The sequence below is a fragment of the Oncorhynchus keta genome, chromosome 29 (genome assembly GCF_023373465.1).
Source record: "Oncorhynchus keta strain PuntledgeMale-10-30-2019 chromosome 29, Oket_V2, whole genome shotgun sequence".
Lineage (NCBI taxonomy): Eukaryota > Metazoa > Chordata > Actinopteri > Salmoniformes > Salmonidae > Oncorhynchus > Oncorhynchus keta.
In genome coordinates this window covers 40,597,489-40,622,097 of record NC_068449.1, presented here as the reverse complement: position 1 = coordinate 40,622,097, position 24,609 = coordinate 40,597,489, and the positions used below count along the sequence as shown (strand labels likewise).

The 24,609-nt window shown below is 41.4% G+C and overlaps 1 protein-coding gene across 2 annotated transcripts in view; it reads left to right on the top strand.

Moving 5' to 3' along the window:
• The window catches only part of LOC118362896 (guanylate cyclase soluble subunit beta-1-like), a 59,676-nt gene that overhangs the window by 4,795 nt on the left and 30,272 nt on the right, over positions 1–24,609 (top strand). For both annotated transcript variants that reach the window (XM_035743617.2, XM_035743616.2), the window contains exons 6-10: positions 291–521; positions 758–874; positions 1,073–1,206; positions 3,944–4,141; positions 15,481–15,718. In XM_035743617.2, the coding sequence (XP_035599510.1) occupies positions 291–521; positions 758–874; positions 1,073–1,206; positions 3,944–4,141; positions 15,481–15,718 (918 nt within the window). The remainder of the gene's footprint in view (positions 1–290; positions 522–757; positions 875–1,072; positions 1,207–3,943; positions 4,142–15,480; positions 15,719–24,609) is intronic.

The following is a 24,609-nucleotide window of genomic DNA, read 5'->3' as shown; positions in this document are numbered from 1 at the left end:
ACCGTGTGCGTCAAGCCATTGACGTCAGTGTATAGACTAAAAAGGACTTGTTGTGGCCAGGCAGTAACCCTCACAAGAACATCACTGTGTTTAAAACCATCACACCTTAGATCACCTTAGACATTTACATAAAGACATACAGTATTTCGATGTCTATGCGTTTACCAATCACCCACCGGTGTCCCAATAAAGTAAAGCAGGATATAAACACAGGAAGCATAGCATGCACTCATTCTAATTTTATGTTTGCACCTTCCTCCCTTTTATGAAATCCATTCTTCCTTCACCAGGTGATCCAGCACAAGAGTGAGGAGTGTGACCACATCAAGTTCCTGATCGAGGAGAAGGACTCGGAGGAGGAGGCCTTCTATGAGGATCTGGACGGCTTCGAGGAGAACGGCACGCAGGAGACCCGGATCAGCCCCTACACCTTCTGCAAGGCCTTTCCCTTTCACCTCATGTTCGACAGGAACCTGATGCTTACTCAGTGCGGCAACGCTATCTTCCGTGTGCTGCCGCAGGTTTATGTCTATTTATCTATAGGACATTGAGATTTTATGTGTGTAAATAACTACTCTTATACTGCATTAATGACTGCATTATAACTCAGTAGGAGTGTGTATATAATGCACTGTAGATATGGGCTTCACAGGTAGCCTGCAGTTGTAATGCAAATATGTGGTTATAATCTATTGTAAGACTTGGCACAAGTATGTACGACCCCCCTTATGAAGTGTTTTGCTGTTGTATTCCTTAGCTCCAGCCAGGCATCTGTAACCTGCCCTCCGTGTTCTCTCTGGTGCGTCCACACATAGACTTCAGCTTCCAAGGCATGCTCTCCCACATCAACACTGTCTTCGTTCTGCGAAGCAAGGTATGCCAAGAATACTCACTACTGAAACTTTTTGCATTTTAATTTAATGTTAAAATTCCATCACAAAAAAAAATAGAGGAACAAGATAGAAAACTACATTTATATTTTCTGTGTGTCCTGGCTGCTTGTGTGTCCATGCGTGTGTGTCTGTGTGTGTCTCTGCCTGTGTGTGTGTGTGTGTAAATTATGTCTTTCCAGGAGGGCCTCTTGAACGTGGAGACTTCAGAGAACGAGGACGAGCTGACTGGTGCTGAGATCAGCTGCCTGAGGCTGAAGGGACAGATGATCTACCTACCCGAGGCGGAGAACATCCTCTTCCTCTGTTCTCCCAGGTTCTGCTGCTGTGATGTTAGACAAAAACAATGTGCTGTTCTAGGCTGCGTTCCAAATGGGCACATAAAGCGCTAGTCAGAAGTTGTGCACTATGTAGGGAATAAGATTCCATGTGCCCTGGTCAAAAGTAGTGGACTGTGTCAGGAATAGAGGGATGTATGTATTTGGGATGTAGTCCTAGACTTGGGGTGGATGGCTGGGCTGGATGGATGTCTCTTGGTTGGTGTGTGAAACCTAAATTGGATTCAAAACCACAGCTACTGTAGTGCAGCAGATGGTCTGGTCTTAAGGGGCCAATCTACAGTGGAAACAAAAGTCTAACCCCGCCTTTGCTTTGGTAAAAAGCTGAGGGATGGATTTAAAAATGGAACTAATCTCAGATTCAGACAGCTATGGCTGCAATGACTGCCCATCCATTATATAAAAATGATAGTTTTAACTATGTTTTGAGACTATACAGTGTTTGTTTACATTTAAAATGTTTAATAACATTGGAGTAAAACAAGGTTCTATTTGGGTTCTGACATGGTGTCACAGTTGAACTAAGCTCATTAGGATTTTAAGTGATATTCAAGAATCAGTGTATACATGCATACATACATACATACATACATACATACATACATACATACATACATACATACATACATACATACATACATACATACATACATACATACATACATACAGTTGAAGACGGAAGTTTACATACACCTTAGCCACAAGTTAGCCCATTCCTCCTGACAGAGCTAGTGTAACGGAGTCGAGTTTGTAGGCCTATTTGCTCGCACATAGTTTTTCAGTTCTGCCCTCAAATTTTGTATAGGATTGAGGTCAGGGCTTTGTGATGGCCACTCCAATACCACTCCAATACCTTGACTTTGTTGTCCTTAAGTCATTGTCCATTTGGAAGACCCATTTGCGACCAAGCTTTAACTTCCTGACTGATGTCTTGATGTTGCTTCAATATATTCACATAATTTTCCCTTCTCATGATGGCATCTATTTTGTGAAGTGCACCAGTCCCTCCTGCAGCAAAGCAGCCACACAACATGATGCTACCACCCTCGTGCTTCACTGTTGGGATGGTGTTCATCGGCTTGCAAGCCTCCCCCTTTTTCCTCCAAACATAACGATGGTCATTATGGCCAAACAGTTCTATTTCTTTTCATCAGACCAGAGGACAGAAAAGTACGATCTTTGTCCCCATGTGCAGTTGCAAGCCGTAGTCTGGCTTTTTTATGGCGATTTTGGAGCAGTGGCTTCTTCCTTGTTGAGCGGCATTTCAGGTTATAGGACTCGTTTTATTGTGGATATAGATCATTTTGTACCTGCTTCCTTCAGCATCTTCATAAGGTCCTTTGCTGTTGTTCTGGGATTGATTTGCACCTTTCTCACCAAAGGACATTCATCTCTAGGAGGCAGATCGTGTCTCCTCCCTGAGTGGCATGACGGCTGGGTGGTCCCATGATGTTTATACTTACGTACTATTGTTTGTACAGATGAACGGGGTACATTCAGGCATTTGGAAATTGCTCCCAAGGATGAACCAAACTTGTGGAAGTCTACAATTTTTGTTCTGAGATCTTGGCTGATTTATTTAGATTTTCCAATGATGTCAAGCAAAGAGGCACTGAGTTTGAAGGTAGGCCTTGAAATACATCCACAGGTACACCTCCAATTGACTCAAATTATGTCAATTAGCATAACATAAGCTTTTAAAGCCATAACATAATTTTCTGGAATTTTCCAAGCTGTTTAAAGGCACAGTCAACTTAGTGTATGTTAGTGTATAACTAGTGTATAATTAGTGTATAACTTCTGACCCACTGGAATTGTGATACAGTGAATTATAAGTGAAATATCTGTCTGTAAACAATTGTTGGAAAAATGACTTGTCATGCACGAAGTAGATGTCCTTACCGACTTGCCAAAACTATAGTTTGTTAACAAGAAATGTGTAGAGTGGTTGAAATGGACTCCAACTTAAGTGTATATAAACGTCTGATTTCAACTGTATATAGTCATTAGTTGGATGTAGCAGCTACAGATTGTTTAAAGGGACAATCTTTGGTAACACTTTACTTAAATCATCCATTTATATGTTGTCTTATAACCAGGCTTATGTCTCAAACTGTCCGTTACTGTATTTAGTTAACACATTTTCTGGTTGTAAAAGGCGGGTACTAGTCATGTACACAATTTCTAGTCCCAGAAGTGACTAAAAAGTGTAATTAGGATAACTTGAGTCATATAGTCAGTATTTTCCAAAAATAAAATGTCAGAGGGTTGGGTTTGATTTTAAGTTATGCCTACAAACACGTGGGTATTGGTTTGTAAATTTTCTCTTGGAATGCACACTGACCATGGTAAAGTTTGTTAGATGTTGGCTCTCTTTATGGGGCTAGTTAGGTACCGTCAATAAAGTGACATCATGTATATGGGACAATAAGTTCACATTGCAATAGTTCCACATTTTAGTGACATAAAAACCTCAAACCAACTATAAATTGTATGAATTCATGTAAAATATTGAAAGCATTTAATAAGAAAACTAAAAGGTGTGAAACAGATCAGGTTGTGACGCAGTCATTATAAAATGATCGTTATTAGTTTTTATAAGAGGGGCATACATGCTGATCATAATGCATTATGTTGTCCCTACTGAACACAGCCCCTGTTGAGTTGTGTTCAAGCACTGTTCAGTCTCTGATGCGTCACCAACACTGTGTTCAGTGTGATGAACCTGGATGACCTGACGCGGAGAGGCCTTTACCTGAGTGACATCCCGCTGCACGATGCCACACGTGACCTGGTGCTGCTGGGAGAACAGTTCCGTGAGGAGTACAAGCTGACTCAGGAACTGGAGATCCTAACTGACCGTCTGCAGCACACCCTTCGGGCCCTGGAGGACGAGAAGAAGAAGACGGACAGGTTCGTAGAGACTCCCAACCCATCGCCCTCACTGTTTGATAGACCTCCTTCACCCATTTACTTTTTTTGTTTTAATGTAAAGGGATGGTCCACTCCAAATAGAATTTCAGCAGTGTTGGAGTCTTTGGTATCGCTTTCTAAACTCCTGATATGCTCAGTAGTGCGGATTGCCTCAGAAGGAACATGTACCGTTCTTCCATTGAAAATCAGAAAAGGGGTGGCTTCCCTTGATCCTTGACCCTCATGAACATTAACATATTTTTATAAAATATACTACACTACATTATATCTCATGTAATGTCAATAACTCAGTCTTTCTATTTTATTGCAATATGCCAATGAATGTGTGCGGTACAACTCATATAAAATACCAGTCAAAAGTTAGGACGCCCACTCATTCAAGGGTTTTTCTTTATTTTCACAATTTTCTACATTGTTGAATAATAGTGAAGACATCAATACTATGAAATAACACAGTATGGAATCATGTAGTTACCAAAAAGTGTTTAAGGTTCTTCAAAGTAGCCAGCCTTTGCCTTGATGACAGCTTTGCACACTCTTGGAATTCTCTCAACCAGCTTCATGAGGTCATCACCCAGAATGCATTTCAATCAATAGGTGTGCCTTGTTAAAAGTACATTTGTGGAATTTCTTTCCTTCTTAATGAGTTTTAGACAATCACTTGTGTTGTGACAGGGTAGGGGTGGTATACAGAAGATAGCCCTATTTGGTAAGACCAAGTCCATATTAGAAGGCAAGAACAGCTCAAATAAGCAAAGAGAAATGACAGTCCATCACTTCTTTAAGACATGACGGTCAGTCAATCCGGAAAATGTCAAGAACTTTGAAAGTTTCTTTAAGTGCAGTCGTAAAAACCATCAAGCGCTATGATGAAATTGGCTCTCAAGAGGACCACCACAGGAAAGGAAGACAAAGAGTTACCTCTGCTGGGGAGGATACGTTTGAGTTGTCTGCGCCTCAGATTGCAGCCTGAATAAATGCTTCAGCATTCAAGTAACATCTCAACATCAACTGTTCAGAGAAGACTCCGTGAATCAGGCCTTAATGGTCAAATTGCTGCAAAGAAACCAGTACTAAAGGACACCAATAATAATAGCAAGTGATTTGCTTGGGCCAAGAAACAATGGACATTAGACTGGTGGAAATCTGTCCTTTGATCGGAGTCCAAATTTGTCTTTTTTGAGACACAGAGTAGGTGAACGGATGATCTCCGCATGCGTGGTTCCCACCATAAAGCATGGAGGTGGGGGTGCTTTGCTGGTGACACTGTCAGATTTATTTAGAATTCAAGGTACACTTAACCTGCATGGCTACCACAGGATTCTGCAGCGATATGCCATCCCATCTGGTTTGCACTTAGTCCGACTATCATTTGTTTTTCAATAGGACAATGACCCAAAACACACCTCCAGGCTGTGTAAGGGCTATTTGACCAAGAAGTATTGTCATCTACAAGACCCTGCTAGGTAAAGTCCCCCCTTATCTCAGCTCGCTGGTCACCATAGCATCACCCACCTGTAGCACGCGCTCCAGCAGGTATATCTCTCTAGTCACCCCCAAAACCAATTCTTTCTTTGGCCGCCTCTCCTTCCAGTTCTCTGCTGCCAATGACTGGAACAAACTACAAAAATCTCTGAAACTGGAAACACTTTTCTCCCTCACTAGCTTTAAGCACCAGCTGTCAGAGCAGCTCACAGATTACTGCACCTGTACATAGCCCACCTATAATTTAGCCCAAACCTCTTTCCCTACTGTATTTATTTTGCTCCTTTGCACCACATTATTTTTATTTCAACTTTGCACATTCTTCCACTGCAAATCTACCATTTCAGTGTTTTACTTGCTATATTGTATTTACTTTGCCACCATGGCCTTTTTTTGCCTTTAACTCCCTTCTCACCTCATTTGCTCACATCGTATATAGACTTGATTCTACTGTATTATTGACTGTATGTTTGTTTTTGTCACGATCGTCGTAGTAAGGAGACCAAGGCGCAGCGTGATATGAATACATGTTCTATATTTAATGAAGAAAGAACACTGAAACAAACTTACAAAACAACATGACACGATATAATCTAAATGTGCAGACACAGGCAACTAGACATAGACATAGATAATAAACCACGAAATACCCAAAGAAGATGGCTGTCTAAATATGGTTCCCAATCAGAGATAAACAGCTGCCTCTAATTGAGAACCAATCGAGTCAACCTTAGCCTACATAAACACCTAGATGGTAAACAATCCCATAAACCTTCAAAACCCCTAGACAGTCCAAAACACATACATCACCCATGTCACACCCTAACCTAACCAAAATATATAAAGAAAACAAAGAATACTCAGGTCAGGGCGTGACAGTTTTACTCCATGTGTAACTATGTGTCGTTGTATGTGTCGAACTGCTTTGCTTTATCTTGGCCAGGTCGCAATTGTAAATGAGAACTTGTTCTCAACTTGCCTACCTGGTTAAAAAAATAAGGAGAGTGATGGAATGCTGCATCAGAACCTGGCCTCCACAATCACCCGACCTCAACCCAATTGAGATGGTTTGGGATGAGTTGGACCAAAGAGTGAAGGAAAAGCAGCCAACAAGTGCTCAGCATGTGTAAACTCCAAGACTGTTGGAAAAGCATTCCAGGTGAAGTTGGTTGAGAGAATGCCAAGTGTGTGCAAAGCTGTCAAAGGCAAAGGGTGGCTACTTTAAAGAACCTAAAATATCTTGATTTGTTAACAATTTTTTGGTTACAACATGATTGCATATGTTTTATTTCATAGTTTGTCCTCACTATTATTGTACAATGTAAATAAAACATGCTTAATGAGTAGGTGTCCAAACGTTTGACTGATACTGTATGTAAAATCCGAAGTACAATTTTATCAAGCATTTAGGTAAAAACAAATGTACCCTATTCAAAATGTTATTGCCAAATTAGGTCTTCTCGGATCTTGAAATTGAATCCATAATTCTAATCTGACAACGACAGAACCCGCTCATAATAAAAATAATAATAAATCAATACGTATCCGAGGTGGACCAGATTCGACCCAATATGTCAGAATGGAGGGAGAATCGAATCCAAATGGGATAATGTCTATCGGACTCAAATGGATCCGAAAGAAATTCATTATTGATGTGCAAGCCAGTAGAATTGTTTTGACTTGTCTGGCAGGCAGTGAACGTTAACATATATCTAAAATAATTGAGTTATGGTGTATACAAGAACTTAGTATTTTCATAAATAACATCCCTAATTTAAAATGTCAAACACAAGCGAAGGGGTGTGTGACGAAGACGCACTATAGGAGCTTCTCTCTCCAGAATGCGCTTTCTGCTCCTGCCCGTTCATGCGCATTCATTGTTTCATTGTGTGAATTGTTTGTCCCTTTGTTAATGTTTATTTTGCTTGAGCACGCATAGAAGTACCTGGGCTGACGTGCACTAATATAGGCCTATAAAAAAGTTCCCATTTGGGAATGTCTGCTAGCATTTTTTGTTGTTGTCATGACCTCACACAACAGAGTTTTACATCCATTTCGAATGACAATAGTTCCCCACTGTATTTGAAAAATCTTTCTAACACTCTCCTTCCCGATAGGCCTAAGTAACCACTGCACCTCGGTGTGCTATAGCAACATATTGCTGATGCCATATCCCCAGAACTTCATAAAATAGGCTACCTGAACACACCTACCGTGTGCAAAATCCAGCATTTTCTATTCTGAGTTCATTGGTGTGGGAAACCGTGAGAGCCCAGTTGAAACAATGTTGCAAGTTTGCTATGGCAAGAGTTCAAGCCAGACAGGCAGAGCACTAACTGCAATGCGTAGCAAACATGATTTATGGAGGATATTTATTTTCCTCAGGATATGCTCTTCAAATATAATTTTACAATCTGGTCGGTATATCATATTTTTAGACAGATCCAAGGTCCGTGGCCACCAAGCATGATCCAATCTCAGTGGGTTAACTGCCTGTTCAGGGGCAGAACAACAGATTTGTACCTTGTCAGCTCAGGGGTTTGAACTTGCAACCTTCCGGTTACTAGTCCACCGCTCTAACCACTAGGCTACCCTGCCGCCCCAAGTTGAGATACTGGCGTGCAAAGGAGCAAGATAAATAAATAAATACAGTATGGGGATGAGGTAGATTTCATAGGCTATTTATAGATGAGCTATGTACAGGTGCAGTGATCTGTGAGCTGCTCTGACAGCTGGTGCTTAAAGCTTGTGGGGGAGATAAGAGTCTTCATGATTTTTGCAGTTCGTTCCAGTTATTGGCAGCAGAGAACTGGAAGGAGAGGCGGCCAAGGAAGAATTGGCTTTGGGGGTGACCAGTGAGATATACCTGCTGGAGCGCGTGCTGCTATTGTGACCAGTCAGCTGAGTTAAGGCGGGGATTTACCTAACAGAGACTTGTAGATGACCTGGAGCCAGTGGGTTTGGCAACGAGTATGAAGTGAGGGCGCCAAATTCAAAACAACAGAAATTCCATAATTAAAATTCCTCAAACATACATGTATCTAATACCGTTTTAAAGGTAGTCTTGTTGTTAATCCCACCACAGTGTCCGATTTCTAATATGCTTTTCAGCGAAAGCACCACAAACGATGATGTTAGGTCACCACGAAACCACAATAAAAACAGCCATTTTTCCAGACAACGAGAGGAGTCACAAAAAGCACAAATAGAGCTAAAATGAATCACTAACCTTTGATGATCTTCATCAGATGACACTCATAGGACTTCATGTTACACAATACATGTATGTTTTGTTTGATAAAGTTCATATTTATATCCAAAAATCTCAGTTTACATTGACGCGTTATGTTCAGTAATGTTTTGCTTCCAAAACATCCGGTGATTTTGCAGAGAGCCACATCAATTTACAGAAATACTCATCATAAATGTTGATGAAAATACAAGTGTTATGCATGGATTAAAGATATATACTTCTCCTTAATGCAACCGCTGTGTCAGATTTCATAAAAGCTTTCAGCGAAAGCACACCATGGAATAATCTTGAGTACATGGAATAATCTTGAGTACAGCGCTCAGCCACCAAAACAACCATACAGATACCAGCCATGTTGTGGAGTCAACAGAAGTCAGAAATAGCATTATAAATATTCACTTACCTTTTATGATCTTCATCGGAATGCACTCCCAGGAATCCCAGTTTTATCATAAATGTTCAATAATACTCCAACCGGAAAATTCCTTTGTCTTTAGAAATTAAAGGGAAGGCAGCTCGCTCTCACGTCCGTGCGCTTGATTTAGCTCATGGCATTCTGCCAGACCCCTTAGTCAAACAGCTCTTATTCACTCCCCCTTCACAGTAGAACCCTGAAACAAGGTTCTAAAGACTGTTGACATCTAGTGGAAGCTTTAGGAAGTGCAGTCGAACCAAATTTACAATATATCTTGGATAGGCCATTTCTTGAAAATCTACAAACCTCAGATTTCCCACTTCCTGGTGGATTATTTCTCAGGTTTTTGCCTGCCATATGAGTTCTGTTATACTCACAGACATCATCCAAACAGTTTTAGAAACTTCAGTGTGTTTTCTATCCAAATCTAATAATAATATGCATATCTTAGCATCTGGGCCTGAGTAGCAGGCCGTTTACTCTGGGCACCTTATTCATCCAAGCTACTCAATACTGCCCCCCAGCCCAAAGAAGTTAATGCTCCGCCTGTCTGCCTCTCTCCATCTGGCTTGAGATTTTGGTATAGCAAACTTGCAACATTGTTTCAACTGGGTGCTCACCATTTCCCACACCAATGAGCTCAGAACAGATACAGCTGTATTTGCTCAAGGGAGGTGTGTTCAGGTAGCCTATTTTATGACGTTTCCTCTGGAGATGTGATACACACTGGAAAGTATTGAGTGTGAATGACAAACTGGCGGCCTACCACACCTTGTTCAAAGGCACTTAAATCTTTTGTCTTGCCCATTCTGAATGTCACAAATACACAAACCATGTCTTAATTATCCTTATTTAACCTGTCTCCTCCTCTTCATCTAGACCAGCTATTCCCAAACTGGGGTACGTGCAATGCCATACGCCAAATAAAAATGTGATTCACATTTTCAAACAGTCCATTTAGATTTTCTAAATGTTTCACTGCCAAAAATAAAATTAGGCGCTAACATGTCTGACAATGAATGGGCAACATAAACCAAATTGAAACTGATAATTGTGCATGATTTCAACTGAATGATGAGGATGAAGAAGGTGATATTCCTCTGTCCTGCACGCGCACACACAGAAAAACACTTTGTTACCACTCATCAGTGTTACTTACTAAAACTGTTATTACACTAAGGTTTTAATTCTAAGATAAACTTAGACTACAATTAGGGTGTGGAAATGTTAAGATAATTTTGCTCTTACTGTAGTACTGTAGCCTACTCCTGACCGGTCACGTTGTACAGTGCCCGAGTCTAAGACACTGCATTGCTACAGATGCTGGCTGAAAACCTGTGTCGGACGCAACAGGGAAACCCATGAGGCGACGGTAGGCTTTTGGTTTCTCTCCCTCTAAAAACAGTAATAATTCTAAATAACAAACAGGCTTTATTTACAAATTAGTAACAATGTCTCACCTCAAGAATGGGCTTTTTCCTCGCACACTTTAGGTTATTTGAAAATGAAATCTCAGAATATATTTTTAAACAAGCCATAGAAAGTTGTTTGCAATTTCAGTTTTAGTCCACCAGAAAGATAGAACAAATATGGTGAACTAATATGCTAATTGATTAAAAATATCTATTGGAACCTTTAACAAGTGGAAAGGGGAAGAAGTATTATTATTATTAACCCTGTTTTTCGCAGGCTGTGAATTCTGCAAACATTTCTAGGATGGGCTATTAGCAGGACTATATATTGGTCATATTGATCATGGCTCTCGAGTGGCATAGTGGTCTAGGGCACTGCATCGCAGTGCAAGAGGCATCACTACAGTCCCTGGTTTGTATCACATCCAACTATGATTGGGAGTCCCATAGGGTGGCACGTTGTTGTTATTATTATTATTATTATTATATATATAAAAAAAACATACATATTCTCAAAGATCAGATTTGCCCTAATGAAAAATCCCCCTTAGATATTATATTTAGAATCCTCCAATCCTCTAATTGTAATTTATTTCACTGAATCTCCTTTGGGGTATTGGTTAGACTACAATAAGGGTGTGGAAATGTTATGCTCTTAGCACTGTAGCCTACTACCGACCGTCACGTACATATTTTCTGTTCCATCCTAACGGAAACCCTGAGGGTTTCATTTTTTCTTGGAATAGAAACATCATAATATTAATCAAATTAAGCTCAATTTCTTAAAATCAATCCCATATACTATGTTCTTACAAAAAAAAAACGTTTTAAGTTCTCTTGTACAGCCAGTATTGAAGGCTACCAAATGCTTCTCAAAGATGCACTCTGGTGGTCAAACTAGCACTAACTGGCATTAATGTTAACAATGGTTGACAATTAAATAACATGCCATAAAATTCTGCGGCGGTATGACGCAACTTTTAAAGCAAGAACCACTGTATGTGCAAAAGTTCTATCTCACAACTTGATGAAACCTTCACTCTTGCGTATACATTTATTTAGAAACAAGCGAGAATTAAGATGACTTAAGAGTAGTAAGACCTGTATAAAAGCAAAAGATAATATTAATAAGGGGCTAGAAGCGTATTTTTGGGTGGCTACCAAGTGGCAAGGACAGGCAAGCGCCATACTATTGTGGAGGACTTAATTCTTCCTGCTACGGCTGGGATAATGCTGGGGGAAAAGGCAAAAAAAACCGATACAGACAATGCCTTCATCAAACAACACTTTCACAACGCACGTTTTCAACAGATGTGGCACAGCTCCTGGTATATGTCCGTTACGTTTATGTGGGAGTCAATTAAGGGGGAGTCAATTAAGACATCCTCTTTGCAAACCAGGACAACAGGAGAGGATCTTTTTAAAGTACTGGACAGCTTTGTGACATCAAATGGACTTGTGGTCAAGATGTGTTGGTATTTGTACTGATTGCGCAAAAGCCATGACAGGGAGACATAGTGGAGTGGTAAAGCACATGCAAGCAGTTGCTCCCGACGCCACTTGGGTACACTGCAGCATCCACCGAGAGGCTCTTGCTGCCAAGGGAATGCCTGACAGCTTGAAAGCCATTTTGGACATGAGTGAAAGTGGTTCACTTTGTTAAAGGCCCCTGAACTCTCGAGTATTTTCTACATTATGCAATGATATGGGCAGCGACCATGTAACGCTTTTACAACATACAGAAGTGCGTTGGTTATCAAGGGGAAAAGTATTGACACGTTGTTTTTTAAATTGAGAGACCAGCTTAAAGTTCTTTACTGACCATAATTTTCATTTGTCTGACCGCTTGCATAATTACAAGTTTAACACACGACTGGCCTATCTGGGTGATGTTTTTTTGCGCCTAAATGATCTGAATCTAGGATTACAGGGACTCTCCGCCACTACAGTGGGGCAAAAAAGTATTTAGTCACCCACCAATTGTGCAAGTTCTCTCACTTAAAAATATGAGAGAGGCCTGTAATTTTCATCATAGGTACACTTCAACTATGACAGACAAAAAAAAAATCCAGAAAATCACATTGTAGGATTTTTAATGAATTTATTTGCAAATTATAGTGGAAAATAAGTATTTGGTCAATAACAAACGTTTATCTCAATACTTTGTTATATACCCTTTGTTGGCAATGACAGAGGTCGAACATTTTCTGTAAGTCTTCATAAGGTTTTCACACACTGTTGCTGGTATTTTGGCCCATTCCTCCATGCAGATCTCCTCTAGAGCAGTGATGTTTTGGGGCTGTCGCTGGGCACCACAGACTTTCAACTCCCTTCAAAGATTTTCTATGGGGTTGAGATCTGGAGACTGGCTAGGCCACTCCAGGACCTTGAAATGTTTCTTACGAAGCCACTCCTTCGTTGACCGGGCGGTGTGTTTGGGATCATTGTCATGCTGAAAGAGCCAGCCACGTTTCATCCTCAATGCCCTTTCTGATGGAAGGAGTTTTTCACTCAAAATCTCACGATACATGGCCGCATTCATTCTTTCCTTTACACGGATCAGTCGTCCTGGTCCCTTTGCAGAAAAACAGCCCCAAAGCATGATGTTTCCATCTCCAAGCTTCACAGTAGGTATAGTGTTCTTTGGATGCAACTCAGCATTCTTTGTCCTCCAAACACGACGAGTTGAGTTTTTACCAAAACTTTATATTTTGGTTTGATATGACCATATGACATTCTTCCAATCTTCTTCTGGATCATCCAAATGCTCTCTAGCAAACTTCAGACGGTTCTGGACATGTACTGGCTTAAGCAGGGGGACATGTCTGGCACTGCAGGAGTTGAGTCCTTGGCGGCGTAGTGTGTTAATGATGGTAGGCTTTGTTACTTTGGTCCCAGCTCTCTGCAGGTCATTCACTAGGTCTCCCGTGTGGTTCTGGGATTTTTGCTCACCGTTCTTGTGATCATTTTGACCCCACGGGGTGAGATCTTGCGTGGAGCCCCTAATCGAGGGTGATTATCAGTGGTCTTGTATATCTTCCATTTCCTAATAATTGGTCCCACAGTTGATTTCTTCAAAACAAGCTGATTACCTATTGCAGATTCAGCCTTCCCAGCCTGGTGCATGTCTACAATTTTGTTTCTGGTGTCCTTTGACAGCTCTTTGGTCTTGGCCATAGTGGAGTTTGGAGTGTGACTGTTTGAGGTTGTGGACAGGTGTCTTTTATACTGATAACAAGTTCAAACAGGTGCCATTAATACAGGTAACGAGTGGAGGACAGAGGAGCATCTCTTAAAGAAGAAGTTACAGGTCTGTGAGAGCCAGAAATCTTGCTTGTTTGTAGGTGACCAAATACTTATTTTCCACCATAATTTGCAAATAAATTCATTAAAAATCCTACAATGTGATTTTCTGGATTCTTTTTTTTCTCATTTTGTCTGTCATAGTTGAAGTGTACCTATGATGAAAATTACAGGCCTCTCTCATCTTTTTAAGTGGGAGAACTTGCACAATTGGTGGCTGACTAAATACTTTTTTGCCCCACTGTATATTCAATGTGCGGGACAAAATTGAGGCTGAGATTAAGAAGTTGGAGCTCTTCTGTTTGCATTAATAACGACAACACACAGGTCTTTCCATCATTGTATGATTTTTGTGTGTGCAAATGAACAAGTTTACAGACAATGTCAAATGTGATATAGCGAAGCACCTGAGGGAGCTGGGTGACCAGGTACTTTCCCGAAACGGATTTGTTATCCTTTTCATGCCCTGCCTCCAGTTCACTTACCGATATCTGAACAAGAGAGCCTCATCGAAATTGCAACAAGCAGTTCTGTGAAAATTCTATTTAAAATCAGAAGCCACTGACAGATTTCTGGATTGGGCTGCGCTTACAATTTCCTGCCTTGGCAAATTGTGTTGTTAAGACACAGATGCCCTTTGCAACCACGTACCTGTGTGAGAGTGTGGATTCCTGGCCCTCACTAGCATGAATACAAAATACAGGAACAGACTGTGTGTGGAAAGTGATTTAAGACTGAGACTCTCTCGTACAACACAACACAGCAGAGATATGTGCTTCCATTCAAGCACACCCTTCTCATTAACCTGAGGTGAGTTATTCAGTTTGATGAATAAATAAGGTTTTATATGTAAGATGGCTAAATAAAGAGAAAAATTATTGATTATTATTATTTGTGCCCTGGTCCTATAAGAGCTCTATCACTTCCCACGAGCCGGGTTGTAACACTCTTTTTTGTTTAATAAATGTATCGTATAGTGTGTGTGGCAAGCTTACAATGATGGCAAAAAACATTTGAGTGCACTGACCCTGGTGCTAGAGGGGGTACGCAGCTGGAGGTTTAATGTTTGAAGGGGTACGGGACTATAGAAAAGTTTGGGAACCACTGATCTAGACTGATTGAAGTGGATTTAACAAGTGACCTCAATAAGGGATCATAGCTTTCACCTGGTCAGTCTGTCATGGAAAGAGGAAACGGAATGTTTTGTACACTCAGTGTATAAGCCAGTTAGCAGACACTTTTATCCAAAATGATTTACAGTCATGCATGCATTTACCTATGGATGGCTCTGGGAATCAAACCCACAATCCTGGCATTGCAAATGCCATCCTCTGCCAACTGAGCCATACAGGACCACACTCAGTATCGTTTGGTGAAAAAAATGGGAATAAAAACATCTCCAGAAGACAAAATAATCTATACGAGACGTTTTCTTTTCACTTTTCTTTAGATTGCTCTACTCAGTCCTGCCACCGTCAGTGGCCAATGAGTTGCGCCACAAGCGTCCAGTCCCGGCCAAACGCTACGACAATGTGACCATCCTCTTCAGCGGCATTGTGGGATTCAATGCCTTCTGCAGCAAACACGCGTCAGCCGAGGGTGCCATCAAGATAGTCAACCTGCTCAACGACGTCTACACCCGATTTGACATCCTAACCGACTCGAGAAAGAACCCCTACGTGTACAAGGTTTGAAGGGATATTTTGTTTTTCTCTACTCTTATTTACAGATAAAATTAAAACATTGACACGTGCAACAGTCAGATGCACCATTGTTTGAATACTCCTTTCTGATTGGCTTGAAGGGCATTCTAGAGCATGCATTATTTAAGTAATAATGCCCTCAAGGCCGGTGTTTGGAGGATATATTGGCACGTACCAATATATCCTCAAACACAGGCTTCTAGGGCATTATCACTTTTATACAACGGGTTAGCAACATAATGAAAATGTCAATCATTATTTGAATAAGTTATTTGATTAATTTATTAATACCATTTCATCCTTCTACAAGATATAGTCCCGACCACAAATCTAGGTTTGCTACCCAAGCCGGCTGCCAGAGATGCAACCCAGTCGTTCAGTCTTTTTGTTCTGTCTATGGACCCGACCCAGTCATTAGTTCTAAATGTTCCATTGTCATACTGGCTGGCAACGTTCTTATCCCTTGCTTGCGAGCTAGCCAACTACAGCTAACTTACAGTCACGTCAAACACTGCAGCCAGAATAACAGCAGCAGCGGCATTTGCATTTGTTGAAGCTGTTTTCTAGTGAAATGTATTTGGACACATCCATAACAATGAGCTAATGAGGCGTGATTTCACCTGGCATAGAAAATATGCTCTCGTTCAGAGGAGCTGAACAACGAAGCTGGAAAGACTGCAAACTAGCTGCCCTTCGATTAGTTGTACCTTTTTTGAATTGAAATGTCTTTGTATATATCCATAAAAATTATGCCAGCTGATTCATGATTTCAGCAGGCTGAGAAACGCTGCCTGCCTTTGTCTCGTCTTGACACGTTCATTACTATGGGACAGTAGGAGATCGAATTTGAATATTGAAACAATGTTGCAAATGTCGGAGACATATACAACAAGGTTTATACAAATCTCCGCTGTTAAAAACTAAATGTTATTCTAAAAGAAGTGTGAGAATGCTTTTTATAGTGGAGATCAAGTTTATAATGTTGGGGGGGTGGGTTGAAACAGAATTTTGCATTACTGCTATTGGCCAATAGAAACACATTTAATTACAGATTCACTACATGGAACAACAAATAGTCCCCCCAAAAATCTAAATAAATGTTTTTCTGAAGTGTCTGTCCTATATCTGAAAGAGCAGGAAACTATATTTAAAAAACATTTGACATGCGTCTATACCAGACATGGGCAAACTACGGCCCGCGGGCCACATACGGCCCGTTAGGCTTTTTAATCCGGCCCGCCGAACTTCTCCAAATTATAGTAAAAACCTCCTTTTTTCCCCTTTCCCTGCAATGCCCACGTTTCCCCAATAGATGGCACACTCAAAACACATTGACCGTTGTTGGAGTGGCGCGTATTTCTCTTTATTTCACTTTAATTTTCACTTCGTTTCACGTCACCATTAAGCCCTTCTGTGAAAATGAGCGGACCAAAGAGAAGGAAAGTGGACAGCGAATGCCGAGTGTTTAATAAGGAGTGGACAACAAAATACTTCTTCACTGAAGTCCGATCAACGGCTGTATGTCTGATATGCCAAGAAGCTGTTGCGGTTTTCAAAGAGTACAATATCAGCCGTCACTTTGCCACGAAGCATGCAAACTATGCTAGCAAGCAGTCAACACAAGAACGGGCGGCTACTGCTCAGAGGTTGGCAGCTAATTTACAGAGTCAACAGAACTTTTTTCACCGACAAACTGCAATTCAAGAGTCAAGTACCAAGGCAAGTTATTTGCTGGCATTCAAATTAACATTTGAGAAACCAAGGCTGTCGAGTCTGCCGATGAGGATGTGGTGATTGACAGAGTCGAAAGCCTTGGCCAGATCAATGAATACAGCTGCACAGTAATGTTTCTTATCCATGGCGGTTAAGATATTGTTTAGGACCTTGAGCGTGGCTGAGGTGCACCCATGACCAGCTGACTGGTTTTGGGAGAAGGAGAAATGGGGAAGGCTTGGAGGAGTTGCTGTGGGGGGTGCAGTACTGTTGCCCGGGGTAGGGGTAGCCAGGTGGAAAGCATGGCCAGCCGTAGAAAAATGCTTATTGAAATTCTCAATTATAGTGGATTTATCAGTGTGACAGTGTTTCCTATCTTCAGTGCAGTGGGCAGCTGGGAGGAGGTGTTCTTTTTCTCCATGGACTTTACAGTGTCCCAGAACTTTTTTGAGTTAGTATTGCAGGATGCAAATTTCTGCTTGAAAAAGCTAGCCTTGGCTTTTCTAACTGCCTGTGTATAATGGTTTCTAGCTTCCCTGAAAAGCTGCATATGACGGGGGCTGTTCGATGCTAATGCAGAAGGCCATAGGATGTTTTTGTGTTGGTTAAGGGCAGTCAGGTCTGGGGAGTACCAAGGGCTATATCTGTTCCTGGTTCTAAATTTCTTGAATGGGGCATGCATATTTAAGATAGTTAGGAAGGCATTTTAAAAAAATAACCAGGCATCCTCTGCTGACGGGATGAGATCAATATCCTTCCATGATACCCCGGCCAGGTCGATTAGAAAGGCCTGCTCGCTGAAGTGTTCCAGGGAGCGTTTGACAGTGATGAGTGGAGGTCGTTTGACCGCTGACCCATTACGGATTCAGGCAATGAGGCAGTGATCAATGAGATCTTGGTTGAAGACAGCAGAGGTGTATTTAGAGGGGAAGTTGGTTAGGATGATATATATGAGGGTGCCTGTGTTTACGGCTTTGGGGAGGTACCTGGGAGGTTCATTGATAATTTGTTTGAGATTGAGGGCATCAAGCTTAGATTGTAGGATGGCTGGGGTGTTAAGTATGTTCCAGTTTAGGTCGCCTAGCAGCACAAGCTCTGAAGATAGATGGGGGGAAATCAGTTCACATATGGTGTCCAGAGCACAGCTGGGGTGGTCTATAGCAGGCGGCAACGGTGAGAGACTTGTTTTTAGAGTGGTGGATTTTTAAAAGTACAAGTTCAAATTGTTTGGGTACAGACCTGGAAAGTAGGACAGAACTCTGCAGACTATCTTTGCAGTGGATTGCAACACTGCCCCCTTTGGCAGTTCTATCTTGTCTGAAAATGTTGTAGTTTGGGATGAAAATCTCAGAATTTTTTGGTGGTCTTCCAAAGCCAGGATTCAGACACAGCTAGACCATTCGGGTTGGCAGAGTGTGCTAAAGCAGTGACAAACCTAGGGAGGAGGCTTCTAATGTTAACATGCATGAAACCAAGGCTATTACGGTTACAGAAGTCATCAAAAGATAATAATCATAATAAAATAATAATAAAATTGTCTGATAGGTCTATACAGATAGCAGCCGATAAGACAGCTAACGATTAGCGGACCGCAGTTGGGCGTTCAGCTCCCTCGGGCAGATAATGTCGGTAATCCAGTTGTGAAAGCCCGGTGGGGCTCCACGTTGGCAGTAAAACGGGTCCGGATAGGTAATTGTAGCCCAGGGGTGACTGATGGAGCTCTTCAGCTGGCTAGCTCCGGTATAATTTATGTTTGCTCCGGAATCGACGTAAGCCGATAGTCACACGGATAGCAGCTAGCTAGCTGCGAGATCCAGGTATAAATGTCCAGAGCTTGCAGTTGAACATGGAGAGAAAAATAGGTCCGGTATGTTCTGGTCCGAGCAGTGCCGTACAAAACTGCCGATAGATTTTCAAGCTAAAGGATAGCTGATGACCACAAACCATGTTTAGCTGAATACTAACGATTAGCCAGTAAAGAAGCTAACTAGCTTCTGGCTAGCTTCTGATTAGCTTCTGGTTAGCTTCAGGCTAGCTTCTGGCCGACTTCTGGCTAGCTTCTGCTTGTTAACAAACTATAGTTTTGACAAGTCGGTTAGGACATCTACTTTGTGCATGACACAAGTAATTTTTCCAACAATTGTTTGCAGACAGATTACTTCACTTATAATTCAATGTATCACAATTCCAGTGGGTCAGAAGTTTACATACACTAAGTTGACTGTGCCTTTAAACAGCTTGGAAATTCCAGAAAATTATGTCATGGCTTTAAAAGCTTATGTTATGCTAATTGACATAATTTGAGTCAAATGGAGGTGTACCTGTGGATGTATTTCAAGGCCTACCTCCAAACTCAGTGCCTCTTTTGCTTGACATCATGGGAAAATCTAAAGAAATCCGCCAAGAATAGTAGACCTCCACAAGTCTGGTTCATCCTTGGGAGCAATTTCCAAATGCCCGAAGGTACCACGTTCATCTGTACAAACAATAGTAAGCAAGTATAAATACCATGGGACCACACAGCCGTCATACCCCTCAAGAAGAAGACGCGTTCTGTCTCCTAGAGATGAACGTACTTTGGTGCGAAAAGTGCAAATCAATCCCAGAACAACAGCAAAGGACCTTGTGAAGATTCAGGAGGAAACAGGTACAAAAGTATCTATATCCACAGGAAAATTAGTCCTATAACCTGAAAGGCCTCTCAGCAAGGAAGAAGCCACTGCTCCAAAACCGCCATAAAAAAAGCCAGACTACAGTTTGCAACTACACATGGGCACAAAGATCATACTTTTTGGAGAAATGTCCTCTGGTCTGATGAAACAACAATAGAACTGTTTGGCCATAATGGCCATCGTTATGTTTGGAGGAAAAAGGGGGAGACTTGCAAGCTGAAGAACACCATCCGAACCATGAAGCACGGGGGTGGCAGCATCATGTTGTGGGGCTGCTTTTCTGCAGGAGGGACTGGTGCAGTCAGGAAGTTAAAGTTGAGTCGCAAATGGTTCTTCCAAATGGACAATGTGCGAGCAAGGAGACCTACAAACCTGACTCAGTTAAACCAGCTCTGTCAGGAAGAATGGGCCAAAATTCACCCAATTTATTGTGGGAAGCTTGTGGAAGACTACCCAATATGTTTGACCCAAGTTAAACAATTTAAAGGCAATCCTACCAAATACTAATTTGAGTATATGTAAACCTCTGTCCCACTGGGAATGTGATGAAAGAAATAGAAGGTGAAATAAATAAATAAATAAATCACTCTACTATTATTCTGACATTTTCACATTCTTAAAATAAAAGTGGTGATCCTAACTGGAATTTTTACTAGGATTAAATGTCAGGAATTGTGAAAAACTGAGTTTAAATGTATTTGGCTACAGTGTATGTAAACTTCCGACCTCAACTGTATACATTTTTTTACTGGTACCAGGGACCTTCAGACGAGTCTTGTGTACGTCCTAGAGAACAACATTGTGTTTGAGAGTCTCAGCTTTCCACTGAGGTGTCATTTTAGTGTGTAGCCCAAACCATTCAGATGCTACAGACGTTTGTGTGAGAATACTGATTTTTGGGATGTCTTATGGTCTGATAAACACTGTCTAGCTCTGTCACTTTTCACCCCAGATGTGGAAGAGCAATATTGGCAAATGTTGTGGATTGAGACGCAGCCCATGAGAGAAAAAAAAGGTCTCATGCTTAAACAGAAGGATTGTGATGGAGTTTGTTTAATGTTAATTCGATTTCGGCGTAGCAAGGAAATTGTAGGCTAAGGGTTAAATTACTACTAAACAATGTACATTTTTTGAATGTCAAGACTTTACAGTATAAAAGCCAAGCTGTTTGAAAAATGGTATGTTCTATAAACATTTACATTAAAGATATGCTTTCATTATGTAAATCAAGTCAATTGTAAGCTTCAGTTTGTTGCAGAATGATTGGTTGAGATTAATCGGAATCTCATCTAAATCTTTGGTATACAGTATTATATAAACTAAAAAGGGCAATCTGCAGTTCTGCATCCATTTTTAGATTGTATTAAATGGTATATACACCCATTGATTCTTGAAGAATTTAACTTACCTCTGTCGTACCCCATTAGAATCCAAAATATAAGCTTGTTTTACTCCTTTGTTTACAAACAATGTAAATGTAGGAAAAATACTGTATAGCGTTAAAACATGGGTAAAACTATAATGTTGCTATAATGGATAGTCAGTCCTTGTATCCATAGCCCTGTCCATGAGTTTGAAAGTGGTTGCATTTCTCCAGCCCCACCCCTTGCTCCTTTAATAGATAATCAATTCAAACCTTTTTGAATGTCGTATTGTCACAAGTGTGATGCACTGTAGAATTGATTCATTTGGATGTTTCTCTATTCAATAGCCTCACTGGGTAAACTTGTTATCGAGCAAGATTTTATATTCGTCATCACTAGGGCACTTTAGGCTTTCAGACAAGAATGCACTTTAAGAAGTCAAACAAACCTTACTACATCCAAGGGAAGGACTTCAGCACTGGGTCACCAAAATAAGTCAAATGTACACTACCATCCTTAATGACTAGGTGGTCCAAGTTGTTAACTGGCTCTGAAGAGCCTTGATTGTCTATAAACTGGCATAAGTGTTTCAACTGCAGGGCATTTGTTAAAATAACTGCCATTATCATGGTCCGCTCCTGAAGGGGTCTGAGTTGGGCTAGATGAGGCCAAAAGGGTAGTGTCTTAAAGAAATACTACTGCAAATTGCACTATCATGATAGTTTTTGCTCTGTACTTGTAGTATCTTAAGAGGCTTCTTAGATTGACGCCGGACATGTAAGTACGTTTTAGTATTTAATGGTAACTTAGAATAACATTCCCTAATACACCTGGCGTAAACTTTGGGGTTCTCTCAAGCATGGTTATATGGCAGACAGAAAACGGCTACCGATAGCGGAACGCAAACCCCCGCCTTGAGTCAATACTGGCAACTATTGGTAAACAATTATACCAGGTTACTACATTCCACTCTTTAAAGCTAATAACATAATTCCTTTCTGAGCTAAAGCTGCCAATTTTCTCATAACAAATCACATGCTATTTTTACATGTTTTCCCGAACATGATCTCCCTTAGGATCTGAAATAGTCTGGCGGACGTCTCTCTAATAGAGCGTCTCTGAGGTGGTGTAGCTAGTGTCACCAGCACTTGAAGATGGGTGAAAAGGGCTGACGTTACATGCTGAATTCCATTTTGTTTCATGAAACAGTGCTTGTGAAACAAGTAGCATTGTCGCTAACCAACATGAGGCAATCCCATGACACTGAAGCTTTGTCTCAACTTCTCAACCGTAGCCTGTGATGTCGACGTGTTCATGGGGTAGACATCCATCCACTTTGATTCTTATTCAATCAGCACAAGAAACATTTTTCTTAGGAAAGGTCCAGCGTAGTCCACATTTTCCCGGCCATTTCCATGGATGTAATGGCACGGTGGAGGGGGTGACTTCCTGTTACTCTGACAATCTGCACACCGGCTAACCTCATTTTCCACATCCTGGACCATCTTTGGCCACCAGACGTAGGACCTCGCTAGGCCTTTCATTCTCAACATACCTGAAAGCGACTGGTGCAACAACTTCAGTAGTATACCCCACTCTTGTGGTGGGATAACTATTCTTGAAGCCCACAGAACACACCCCTCTCAAATACTAAAGGCCAAGCGGCGAGCGTAGTAAGGCATGATCTGAGGCTCTGTCACGTTAGGCCATGCTTTCAGGAGAAATTCATGCACTTGTGATAATTTCACATCCTTTGAAGTCCATTTCCTGATTTGTGCTGTGTTCACGGTTGGATCTTCTAACACGTTGATCATCAAGACTTGGTAAATTTCTCCTTCCTGAGCGACGCTTTCTGGAATAGGCAGCCTACTCAGAGCATCAGCATTCCCATGGTATCTACTTGGCTTGTAAATTATTCTGTACTCGTAGGCCCTGAGCCACACAGCCCAATGTTGAACTCTTGGAGAGACCATCTGTGGTACTGGCTTTTGTTCATGGAACAGAGAGATCAGAGGCTTATGGTCGGTCACAATAGTGAATGTTGTCCCGTATAAGTACTTGTGGGATCTCTGTATTCTGAATATGACAGCCAGTCCTTCCATGTCCAGCTGGGAGTAGTTTTTCTCCGCTGGCGACAATGTTATTGACATGAACCTGATTGGTGCAGAGAAACCTTTCTCCATCCAGTGTGATAGCTCCGCACCCACACCATACGATGAGTCGTCGCATGATAAGATCTCTGTCTGCTGAGTAGTGCACCAGCACTTCTGCTGATTGCAGTAATACCTTTGACTTTGCAAAAGCTTCTTCCTGTATTTCTGACCATTTCCAGGTCACACCCTTCCATAACAGTTGATTCAGTGGAGCTATAGAGGGTAGAGAGGTTAGGGAGCAAGCGATTGTAATAGCTCAGTAAGCCTAGTTAGGCTTTCAGCTCCGTAACGCTTGTCAGAGCTGGAGCTTCCATGACAGCCCTCACTTTAGCTTTGACTGTGTGTAACCCCTTGGCGTCCACCTTGTGACCCAGGTACTGCACTTCATCAGCTAACAGTGTATACTTGCTCCTCTTCAGCCGGAGAACAGCCTCCTCCATCCTCAAAACTTCACCCAAGTTACTGAGATGCTCCTCCTACGTGACAAGAATGTTGAGGTAAACTGCTACCTTGGGTATCTCCTGCAGAACTCCCTCCATGGTTCTTGGGAAGATAGCTGGTGCGGAAGCCCCCGAAAAGGTAAACATTTATAGGTAAACATCCCTCTGTGGGTGTTTATGGTGACACTTCATCCATTAGCACTTGCTGATATGTGTGACTCGTGTCCAGTTGTGAACTGTTGCCCTCCGGTTAACATTGAAAGCAAATCCTCCACTTTGGGTATAGGTTACTGCTCCAGTGATGACACTATTTAGTCTGCTTGTAATCACAGCATAATCTGATTGAACCATCTGGTTTGAGTATGGGAACAACTGGTGCTGCCCACGCAGAAATTGATAGTAATAATTATATCCTCTGCTAAGTGTCTGTCAATTTCCACATCCATTTTAGGCTTCATGGCATATGGAACTGATCTTGGCCTATATAATCTGGGAGTAGCATCTGCAGCAACATGAATGGTAGCTTGGACAACT